Here is an 11,563-nt window from a genome sequence, read left to right on the forward strand (position 1 = left end):
AGATTAATGTGGCATTCAAATCTCGACACCGATTTTTTGGTCGAAATTCATGTCCAAATCTTACCCCAAGATTCGTATATAGACATGGGTCAAAATTTACCACCCCCATATCTCGGCCAAATCTCATCCGATTTTCACGAAGTTTGGATTTTTCTTCATGGTTTGCCCTCTAGATGAATCTGGCATTCAAATCTCGACACCGATTTTTTGGTCGAAATTCATGTCCAAATCTTACCCCAAGATTCGTATATAGACATGGGTCAAAAATTACCACCCTCATATCTCGGCCAAATCTCATCCGATTTTCACGAAGTTTGGATTTTTCTTCATGGTTTTCCCTCTAGATGAATCTGGCATTCAAATCTCGACACCGATTTTTTGGTCGAAATTCATGTCCAAATCTTACCCCAAGATTCATATATAGACATGGGTCAAAATTTACCACCCCCATATCTCAGCCAAATCTCATCCGATTTTCACGAAGTTTGGATTTTTCTTCATGGTTTGCCCTCTAGATGAATCTGGCATTCATATCTGAACACCGATTTTTTGGTCGAAATTCATGTCCAAATCTTACCCCAAGATTCGTATATAGACATGGGTCAAAAATTACCACCCTCATATCTCGGCCAAATCTCATCCGATTTTCACGAAGTTTGGATTTTTCTTCATGGTTTTCCCTCTAGATGAATCTGGCATTCAAATCTGAACCCCGATTTTTTGGTCGAAATTCATGTCCAAATCTTACCCCAAGATTCGTATATAGACATGGGTCAAAATTTACCACCCCCATATCTCGGCCAAATATCATCCGATTTTCACGAAGTTTGGATTTTTCTTCAAGGTTTTCTCTCTAGATGAATCTGGCATTCAAATCTCGACACCGATTTTTTGGTCGAAATTCATGTCCAAATCTTACCCCAAGATTCGTATATAGACATGGGTCAAAAATTACCACCCTCATATCTCGGCCAAATCTCATCCGATTTTCACGAAGTTTGGATTTTTCTTCATGGTTTTCCTCTAGATGAATCTGGCATTCAAATCTCGACACCGATTTTTTGGTCGAAATTCATGTCCAAATCTTACCCCAAGATTCGTATATAGACATGGGTCAAAATTTACCACCCCCATATCTCGGCCAAATCTCATCCGATTTTCACGAAATTTGGCTTATATATATTCTTGATCCGCATAAATAGCTGAGTCGATCTTGCCATGTCCGTCTGTCCGTCCGTCCGTCCGTACGTCCGTCCGTCCGTCCGTCCGTATGTATGAACGCAAGGATCTCAGAACCTATAAGAGCTAGAGACTTGAAATTACTCAGTTTCCAAGCAATCGATATCGATATCCTGTTTTTTGGGCAATTTTGGTAAATAATAAAAACTAGTCACCAAACTTGACATATAGCTTCTAAAATAGAATATATATATATATATATATATATATATATATATGTTGGAAGAAGAGGGTTCAGGGTATCCCCTAGTCGGGAGCTCCCGACTAGAACCTCTTACTTGTTTTTAAATTACGAAGTGGAGGTTTGGCATACGCATGTATCTAACTTTCTAGCTAGGCAGCACTTGAATATGTAAGAAAAGAATATATGCTGCAAATATTTAATGCATAGTCATAGCAACAAACTGTATAGAGTATGACATCATATTTAAGAAGCAACCGCAGACTCAACGCCCCATCCGAAATAGTATCTGAAATCCATTTGGTCGCTGGCTCGGCGGTGACACCACCCAATCCGCTAACATTGTTATAAAAGTGCAAACAAACACATAACCAGCAGGTGGGGAGCAAAGAGAAACGAAATTAACTTCGGTTTGACTTGACCCATGCCCAACTATGGGTTGGCACTAGGACTTGAGACGGAGCATCAGATGCCGCACAATAAGTGTGCTATCCAGCAGTTCCCAATCCACGAGTCAGTCTCGCCGAGCGAGAAGGCAACAGCAAACACGGCGGGAAATTATGAAGCCAAAGCCGACGAGCACGGCAACGGACGAAAACGAAGAATACGAAGAAAACGATGACGACGGTGATGGCAATGGCGTCGCCGACCTGTGGCCGCTGAAATAAAAAAAAATATGTATAAAAATCAAGAAAAAAAAATGAGAAACCATGTGGTCCGCTGGCTGGGCAAATAAATCGCTGGACATACAAACCGAGCGTAAGCGAAACAGAAAATCAGCAAAAAGGGAAGATAGCCCCCGAACCGAAAGATTTACGTGGAACAGAGCGAGAGCCACCGAACGTCGGCACGAATAAAAAATTGAATGAAATATTTTTATAACCAAAAGAAAGGAAGAGAAAGACAGAGAGCAAAAAAGATAAAGAGAGGCAGAAAGATATTGATGGCGTGCAGCAGTAAAAGGAAATGGAAAAAAAACAGACGAAGGAAGAAGGAAACCCTGCTTATCAAATATGAAGGAGCACACAAAGTGAGTCGCCGCCTCGTTGTGGGCTTCATAAAAGCCATGAGCTCACCTTGCATAAGGCTGGAGCAGACCACACCTAAGGGTAGTTAAGTCCCAACTTTTATGGCAATGACAGGTAGGTGGTCAAGCGACCCAACTAACCCACCCAACCCACCGACCGAGCCACCCAATCCACCCACTCCTATGTATCTTACAATGAATATAGTCTTTTTGTAGTCATATAACGGCGCATTGTGCAAGTATGCGACTGGGTTCTGGGCTACGGAGATGCTGGACACGTGCGGATAATAAAAAATGTTTTACTTTTCAATCGACCAATAATATGGCGTTCAATGGACAGGCCAAACGTGCGCAACCCGTACTCGTAACAATGGCCACGACGCTCTCAGATACAACTAAAACCGTAGTTTGAGATACATGTACAGCTACAGATACAGATACAGCCGCAGCTGGACAGGAAACCCACGTACATACGTTGTTCAATCATCGTTACAAAAAATTTCATTTTGAAAAATGCTAGAACTTCAATAAATTATATTGCTTGGCCTGAACGAAACCCAAGCGAATCGTAAAAAAATGGCTACGCTCGGGATGACCTCAACAGGGCAGTGCGGGAGTATTCGGGGTTAGGTTTTATCTAAGTTGTTGCTCGACTTGCTGGCACCTTTACTATCATGACAACAATACAAACGAGACAAAGGAGATGGCAGCGGCGAAGGAGAAATAACCGGGCAAAATTCGTAGCATAACACGGCGGACAGGTGAATCGGGTCAGCGACGGAGGCAGCAGCAAACGGTCAGTTATTGTACTTACTACCACACACATTCACACTCCCTACCCTACACTAACTCACATCTATATACACTCACACACACGCGCACCGAGAAGCTGGATGAAAAGGCTGAGACGGAGATGGAGCTTAGAGTCTGGGCTTAAGCCCATGCCACTGAATGAGGATGAGGACAAGCCAATGGCAAGCTGAGTTCACGCTGCCCGGTCGATGGTTATTGGTTCGCGTCGCAATAATATAATATAATATACATACATACATACATACACACACATTGCCACACACTTATGTAGAACATAAAAATTGAGAATATAAAAATATCACAGGGGAAAAAAGGGAAGAAAAAATGTAAGAATGCTTTAGTCAAGTGTTTGATTGGAATATACCCAGTACCAAGATATCTAAGCAACTTTAACATATCCAAAAAAAAAAAGTCCGTGATCATGCGATATCCGGAGTTGTCTAATGAGATCGAATCGCCTGTTGATATATATAACACTTTATGGCACATGTCTCCATTTAATTGTCACCGTTGCAGAGCTTTACCATATCCTTTAGACAATTTGAATGTATGCAGGGTATGCAGAAAAATGGAAAAAGCTGCTGTCAAATGAACGTGCAAAAAATTGTGCTGCTTTCATGGAATAAAAGGGGATCAATCGGGTGCGGGGAATATGATGGCGAATAAATTTTTTCTCAACTTTGTTGCAACGTGACATTTTTGCCTCGCCCCATTTGGCGGTGACAACGGGATGAGGAAAGCAATTGCACCAGATGAGAGAGCAGGGTGCAGGCTAGCATTATTAAAATGACATGCTTTCCCGAGCGTTTCACTTGAATATTGATTGCGGCTCCTTTGATGTGCTCATTCTTGTTAAAAGATGAAGCGCACACCTGACACAAAAGTCGCTAATTAAGTCACGATGGGCCGCAGAGTGCAGATGTGTGGAAAACGCTTTTTCGAAGCTAATCAGGCAAAATCTTGCAAAATTGTTTGGCCAAATCTTGCGAATTCATGTACAATTAGCCCGCAGCATGAGGACTACAGCACATTAGCCGGGCCATAACAAAAAGTGGCTCTCATATGTTAGCCTGACTGTCCTAAAGGCGCGCAGCGGCATTGTCGTAATGTCTTCAGCACAAAATGACATTGACAATGAACCGAAATCAGTTAGACACAAGAAAAAACTGAATTTTTTCAATCTCCCTAGACAGCTTGGGAAAACCGAACGAGTTTGACGAAATCAGATACTTGGGCTCACTTGACAAGACGCGCGCGTCAACTTTTTTTGCCGCTGGCAATGTAAAGAAAAGTGTGTTTCGTGTTTATTTGAAAAATCGCTAAAGGATAACTAAAGCATTCCCCCAAGGGCGTTTGGCGAGCACGCAAGTGATTTGTATGCGAATTTACATACGCAGCGTGGCCCAAACCAACTCGACCCACACCTATTCAAATAGAACTCCCTGGGTGTTTTCCAACTCGTTGAGCAGCTCCAAAAGTCGTCATTGCTGGCTGGATTCAATGTGTTGCGGTAATAATTTTGCATACTGAATAAGTAAATGTAGCCAAATTGAATCTTCGCAGCTTTGAAATGAATCAATCGGCTTAAAATGAAAACACCTTGCAAAGCCCAGAAGTGGCTTTCTGCGCACTCGTGGTCGCTTAGCAGTAAATTGAATTTATTTTTGAGACACCATTTTGGCTCAGTTTCCCAACCTCTGATCAAAATGGATGCATTATGAGATCTTCAGTAAATAATTTAATTTACAGCATGTTACATTTTTCTCTATGCAGGCGCACATCTGGGTCTGGGTTAAATTAAAACAAGTAAGAGCTTCTAGTCGGGAGCTCCCGACTAGGGGATACCCTGAACCGTCTTCTTCCAACATCAAATGCATATATATATTCTATTTTAGAAGCTATATGTCAAGTTTGGTGACTCTAGTTCTTATTATTTACCAAAATTGCCCAAAAAAAAGGATATCAATATTGATTTTTATCGATTGCTTGGAAACGGAGGAAGTTATTGATTATCGGAAACAAACTCGATCTGCGCGGGAACTAGGAGTACCTACATCTAAAATTTCAAGTCTCTAGCTCTTATAGGTTCTGAGATCCTTGCGTTCATACATACGGACGGACGGACTGACAGACGGACAGACAGATAGACGGACATGGCTAGATCGACTCTGTAATTGGTGCTGATCAAGAATATATATACTTTATGGGGTCGTAGATGTCTCTTTCTACGCGTTACACATTTAACGACAAAATTATAATACCCTCTGCAAGGGTATAAAAAGGGTAAATTAGTAAATCATGGATAGGCATATGAATTCAATATTTCCTGCAATGCATACAATATTCTACATCATATCTACTTCGTATGAAGCACAAAAAGTACAACTTTTAGCTGCCGTTTTTTGGCCAGAAATAAACTATTTGCCGTTGAATAGGATAAAACAAGTCTGTATAGGAGACAACTACGAGATGCGGCAATACAAATTGCAAAATAAACGAACAGTTTTTAAAACGAAGCCAAAAAGCGTGTAAAAGGCCCCACCCTGCCTCCAATTCAATCAATCAATAAACGAACGAAACGCGTATACGCAATGTTGTCCATGGTGCGGCAAAGTAACAAATGAGCACACACCGACACGTACACAGACAGACACAGACTTCGCTGCCAGCTCCGCACTGCTTTGCAAATACCACAAAATCTATTTCGATTCGCAATCAAAATCCCAACTTCCATTCGGTAGTAGGCCGCTTTTGTTTTTCCACCAAAAGGTGGCACTGTTGTCTGTTAACCGTTGCCAGGGTAGCGGTTAGCTCCAAATCGTGACCAACTTGTGCTTGAGTGCTTTCGTTTGTATTTAGTGGTGGACTTAAAAATACAGAAACGTCCGCACCCACAAAGGCCGTGGTCGTCAAAGCGTCCGGCCTCTGACGTTCAACGAACGATAAGCCGCAGTCGCGCTCATGTCCACATCCACATCCGCGTCCGTGTCCGTGTCCTTGTATTCAGTTGCCATGTTTTCCAATTTTCAGCACAGTGCATTCGAATTCGGCCGAGAGCAGCAACAAAGAAAAATACGCGCACGGCTTTCTCCAAATTTAGTCATTGTATGCGAAATTGCTTATAAACGTTACCGGCCGACCATCGCCCACTCTCACTCTAACCGCACTCAATCTGACCTGCCATGTCGGCGCTTTAGCTGCTAGGCTTCGCGCACCACCTACGCACACCCCATTTTGGCTTTGGCTGCACAATTGGTAGAGGGTCGCTTTTTGATTGTTCGCGCAGTGGCGTAAAAATATTATTGCACTCTCGTGGGCTCTACATGTTCGAACAAAGACTGCATCCCGTTCCAGCTCACACGATGTGTTTGTGCCCAATTGCGAGTTTAGTCGCTTGTAAACTTATATTTTCATACAGATGTTTATTGCAAAAACTTTTGAAATTTCCCTTGCATTTTTTTAAATTTTAATATAATATGCAGGCTTTTTTATATTATCATTAAATGTTATAGGATGATCGGCACCAGAAAGCCACTTTCAGAGTACCAAAATATTACTCTTGTTAATCATACTATAAATTAGGCGTTGACCTAATTGTGCGATAGCCAAGTTAAAACCAAACATTATTTATTAGAAAAAGGGCATAAGATACATAGCTAATGTAACCAGTCCTAATTCAACTTCCTAATTGTTTGGTTTTTTGATCTAACACAAAAGGTATTCATTATATTAAATTTAATGATATTGATTGGGATTGGAAATGTTTAACCCTCAGTTGCAATAGACACATTACTAAGCTCCGCTGTTGACTGGGGCGATGAATGGATTAGCACTTTTGTAGGCAGCAGATGCTTTAACGGTTCCAGTATCTGAGCCTGCATCAAGAAGGTTATTTGGTGTTGCTCCAGCTGAAGCAGGCTTATACCGAGGTGCACGGTTATGGACTGAGGCGGGAACACGCCGTGAATACAGCGCTGCACATAGGGCACCAGGTCGTAGGCAAAACAGGAGCACAGTTTAACGAATGTTTCGCGTTCATTGCGGGTAAACGCTTGCTGTTCTTGGCGATAGAAGGCGAGCACTTGTTTTGCTACCAGCTCTAGTGACCTTTGCAAGCAACTGGTTACATCTGTAGCCACAGCAAAGGGCGCACAGAGGCGCAGCTCATTCAGCGCGTTCAAATAACCATTGCAGAGCACGGCAAGTGGATAAAAGTCAAGCAACGTCTCTGGCGGTGCATACGACTCCATGTCCGGCTCACTCCCGGAAAGAGCTGTTGTGTCAAGCTGCTTGCGTGTGTGCAGGCTCACCTTGTTAATAAGCGTAAACTTTTCCAACTCCCGATCAAAGTTTTCATTAACTTTAATAATGCTGGACTCGAACTTCTTGCGCACAACGCGTACAAAAATGGGCGCAATCAATGCGCGAAAGTCGGCACCGATGCGACTGAAGGATAGTCCAAAATACATACACTGACCGAGCACAGTTTCAATTGAATAAATGCCGCGTTGCAAGTCTTCCTCGAGTGTCAGCAGAAAGGCGTCAATCTGCGAACACATAAAAGTTAAATGAGCTAAGCTTTAAGCATTTGAGCATCTTACCTTATTATGCAGCCAGGCTTCAAAAAGGCGAAGTCCGTTGCAGCTGACACCTTGTAGCTGCTTCAATCCGGCCGACTTGCTTGCCTGTTCTCCCTCCGGAAAGATAGCGCGGTATTGTGTAATTATATTGAACAGATTGATACGCGTTATTTCTATAGTCTTCGTTAGATGCTGCTGAGCTATAAGGTAATCATTTTTGAATATGTTTTCAACAGCCCAGTTAGAGTACCGTCTGTTTTTGGGATGGCGTCCAGGCACGATGTCAACCAAGCGTCACGCGCTTGTAAAAACTTCAATTTTAACTCGTTGTCGCCAAAGGCCTGCATGCGCCGCAAATAACCGACGATTTGCAAGCACTTGGGTAGCTGCAGATCCATGCGCATCTGTGCCACCAGCTGCACGAGCATGGTATGCCATAAGGCCTCCACGGAACGCACAATACTCTGCATTAAAAATGTTATTGCATGAGGCAGATAAGAGAGAGTGGAAAATGTCACATACATTCACCACGGGTATTGTTTGTCCTTGGTGCTGGCCCAGCCGCTGCACGTAGCTGGCCAGCTCAAGCGCTTCCTCGTAGCGTCCTTCGCGTATGCAGCGCTCCATCAGCTGCGGCAGCTCGAGTATCTCCAGCAGCTGAGCATTCTTGTGAAGGGTTGTACTATTCAGACGACGCTGCTCGGTGAGTTCCTCCGATTTTTTGAGAAACTCCTGACACTTAGCACTGAACGTGGGCAGTTTGTCTATAAGTGTGTCCACCTGCTCCTCGGCCTTCTGAAATTCGTGAAATATCGAACGGGAGTTCTCCGCCGTCGTGATAAAGGTTTTGTAATTGGTTATGGCTAGTTCTTGTGTTTGCTCCAATATACGCTTCGTCTCATCAGCTAGCCTTGTTTGCTCTTTCTTCAGTTGCTCCACTTTGCAAGTACCCAATTTGACCAAATAATTATCTAGCTCTGGATTGCCACGCAGATTTTCTAGAGTTAAAAAACAATAATGAAGTAGTACCCTGGGGTAATGTACTTTACGGTGATTATAATAACCTGGAACACCATTAGGAAATATCAATTTCAGCACTCGGTCATTTTCTAAATCCATGTTTTCGGCAAATTCCATTGCAACTTAAATTGTTTTGATTTCCTTAATTTTTTACTAATGTACAATATAATATCGATATTTCGATATATTGCAATTGCAAGCTAAACAAGAGTAAATGCAAACTATCGATACAAACTCCCATCACGCAACAAAAGCTGACAGATATATAACTTCGGTTTGCTTCAGCCTCACAAATGTTTTCTGCTATAATATAACAACAATTTGAAGTCATAACAATGATTTCAAGATAAAAAACTGGCAACAAATAGAAGCTAATTTATCAACATACTTATTCTTTAAAAAAAAAATTATCAGGTATTGTATCAGCTGTAAGCTTCCATCTGCATTGACAATTCGTCTTGCATCTGTGCTTCACAAATTTCTCTTTGTGGTTCTTCGTGCGTCTGCTCCGATCGCTTCACTATCTGGTGAAAGTAGAACATTTATTTGTCTATTTGTTAAAATTTAAAACATATAATCTCTATGTTAGTCAGTCTACACAACTACTCGTAAGTACGCGTACGCACTACTTGCTTCACAGTATTCGTAAAGATGATGCTAATGAACTGAGTTGCAGTTGCATGAGAGCAAACCAGCCAGTCGCAAACTTTCATCTCGCCCAGAACCAGAATCTGCTTGGCTCAGACATATTGGCGTCGTCGGCGTCCATAGAGAATTGTAATTGTAAATTATAACCATCTGTTCAGTTGTTGTGAATGAGAAATTGTATATTTTACAACTGCATGTGTAACTCTTGATTTATTTTTATAATATTAGTTGGCAAGGGACCGTTGCTTGCAGAAATATCAAACATAGAAACTCTTCTTTTCATTTTCGTTATTATACATTGAGATTATAACTGCACTTTCATTTTACCGCAAGTACTGTAGAGTGTGGGTACACACATACATTCTCATAAACACACCAAAGGCACGCGAAGTAAATGTGAAAACGTAATGCTTGAAGCCAAGGGCCAAACATGAAATTATCAATAACATATCTACAGTAAGATACCCTTTAGTAATAGTAGACAATTACAGTAGACTATTACTATCACAATTTAAATGATTTTATATGCAGTTTTTGCTTCGGAACTCGTAATTAATGTATTATTAGATCGATATAGTCACCATATCTGGAAGGTAGCATTACATTTATAAGACTAGAGAGCTTATTAACATATTTTTAGTTATAAAAAAAAGCTTAACTTTTTTTCTGCTCATACGCTCGCTCTGAATTACTCTTGCAATTTGTCCTCTCTCCCCCTTTCTCTCTCTCTCTCTCTCTCTCTTTCTTTCAGTCATTTTGTTTCTTTTATTTTCTAAAAGCCTTACTCTAATCTGATCTCCATATCTTTTGTTCTTTTAGTGGATGTGTAAATATATAAAAGTCTGCCCGTCTCCCACCAATAAATTATTTGGGTAAGTGCACATTTATATTATTTGTACATATGTATGTTTTCTTCTGTATAAAAATAAGCTGAAATGCTGCCTATATCCGTATGTATATGCACATATATAGCAAAAGCTATATAGATAGATAGATAGATAAAGCTGGGTTTGAACAATTTCGCCCGGAAGCTTGTAATCTTGTAGACCATAGAGTCAATTGTTAGGGTTTTTGTCCGTAATAACTAGTACATTATGGTATTATGCTTTTAACGCTGAGATGCTCGCAACTGTGCGATTTCAAATAAATATATTTTAGAACTTCCTAACATCTATCGATATGTACAGTGGGAGCAGTTTTTAAAAAACAGCTGTATAACCATGAGGCTGCGTAACTTGCGTCTGGCAACTACACACGTCCAGACTCAAGTTTTCGCAGTTTATGTTTAAATGAATAGTTACAAACATGCAACGCAACAAAATATAACAACAAAAACATCAGCAACAGCGCCAGCGCCAGCAGCAGCAGCAGAAGCAGCAGCAGCAGCAGCAGAAGCAGCAGCAGCAGCAACAACAAAGTTAAAGGCCACTACTGACCTACTAAGCAGCGTCATCGTCTTCGCTGCTCGGCAAAGCTCCCGCTGCCCACCAGCAGCACCGACAATCAAAAACAACAACGGCAAAAGCAGCGGCAGCAGCAGCAAAGTCGTGCCTTCGGTTCGTCTCGGGTACCATCTTCATCTTCGGGCTTGCGCTTTGCTCTCTCGTCGTGTCGCTGCCGTTGCGTGTGGCTCTTTTTGTGCCTGTGGTTTGTTGTTATTGTGTTTTTGGCGCTGCTGCTGCTGCGGCGCTCGCTTGTTTTTCAATGTTTGTGTTTTGCTGCGCCCGTCCGACGCTAACGTTTCGAATAATAAATAAGAAAAAGTTTTCCTGCCATCGCAAAAAACCATGCAGAGCCGTAAAAATAACAAGATTGCTCCAGCCGACAATGCTTGCTCATCGATACCCTGTAAATTAGCCCGGCACCATATGAACTGACAAAGAAAATCTGTATGTATTTGTTGGGTGCCTTTTGCGTTATTTGTTTTGGTTAGCTAACACGCTAATCACGTTAACGCTATTGATAATAACACCTTTAATAACGCCTCAATTCGATTTGATCGTTTTGCTGTTATTTGTTACATCAATTACAAACATGGCTGTACCCATACCCAGT

The 11,563-nt window shown here is 41.7% G+C and overlaps 1 protein-coding gene and 1 long non-coding RNA gene across 2 annotated transcripts; one reads left to right on the forward strand and one right to left on the reverse strand.

Moving 5' to 3' along the window:
- The first annotated feature begins 2,939 nt into the window (after window positions 1–2,939).
- On the forward strand, window positions 2,940–4,967 carry LOC115758775. The gene is made up of 3 exons (XR_004017462.1): window positions 2,940–3,243; window positions 3,565–4,770; window positions 4,824–4,967. It is a non-coding gene; the product is annotated as an uncharacterized LOC115758775 (long non-coding RNA).
- Window positions 4,968–6,716: 1,749 nt separating this feature from the next.
- Window positions 6,717–9,019, reverse strand: LOC115759016 (conserved oligomeric Golgi complex subunit 8). Its single transcript, XM_030699828.1, has 5 exons — window positions 8,905–9,019; window positions 8,363–8,838; window positions 8,091–8,304; window positions 7,862–8,040; window positions 6,717–7,807 (listed from the first exon to the last, which is right to left on the reverse strand). Exons 1-5 carry the CDS (start codon window positions 8,975–8,977, stop codon window positions 7,025–7,027), a joined length of 1,725 nt encoding a protein of 574 aa, XP_030555688.1. The 5' UTR covers window positions 8,978–9,019; the 3' UTR covers window positions 6,717–7,024.
- Window positions 9,020–11,563: the final 2,544 nt, after the last annotated feature.

The sequence above is a fragment of the Drosophila novamexicana genome, unplaced genomic scaffold (assembly GCF_003285875.2).
Source record: "Drosophila novamexicana strain 15010-1031.04,08,12 unplaced genomic scaffold, DnovRS2.1 tig00000193-arrow-pilon, whole genome shotgun sequence".
Taxonomy (NCBI): Eukaryota; Metazoa; Arthropoda; class Insecta; order Diptera; family Drosophilidae; genus Drosophila; species Drosophila novamexicana.

Coding starts and splice junctions, on each gene's coding strand:
- LOC115759016 (XM_030699828.1), bottom strand. CDS start 8,977: ATGGAATTTGCCGAAAACATGGATTTAGAAAATGACCGAGTGCTGAAA. Junction 8,041..8,090: donor CGCCATCCCAAAAACAGACG/GTACTCTAACTG, acceptor ATTACCTTATAG/CTCAGCAGCATCTAACGAAG. Junction 7,808..7,861: donor AAGCCTGGCTGCATAATAAG/GTAAGATGCTCA, acceptor ATGTGTTCGCAG/ATTGACGCCTTTCTGCTGAC.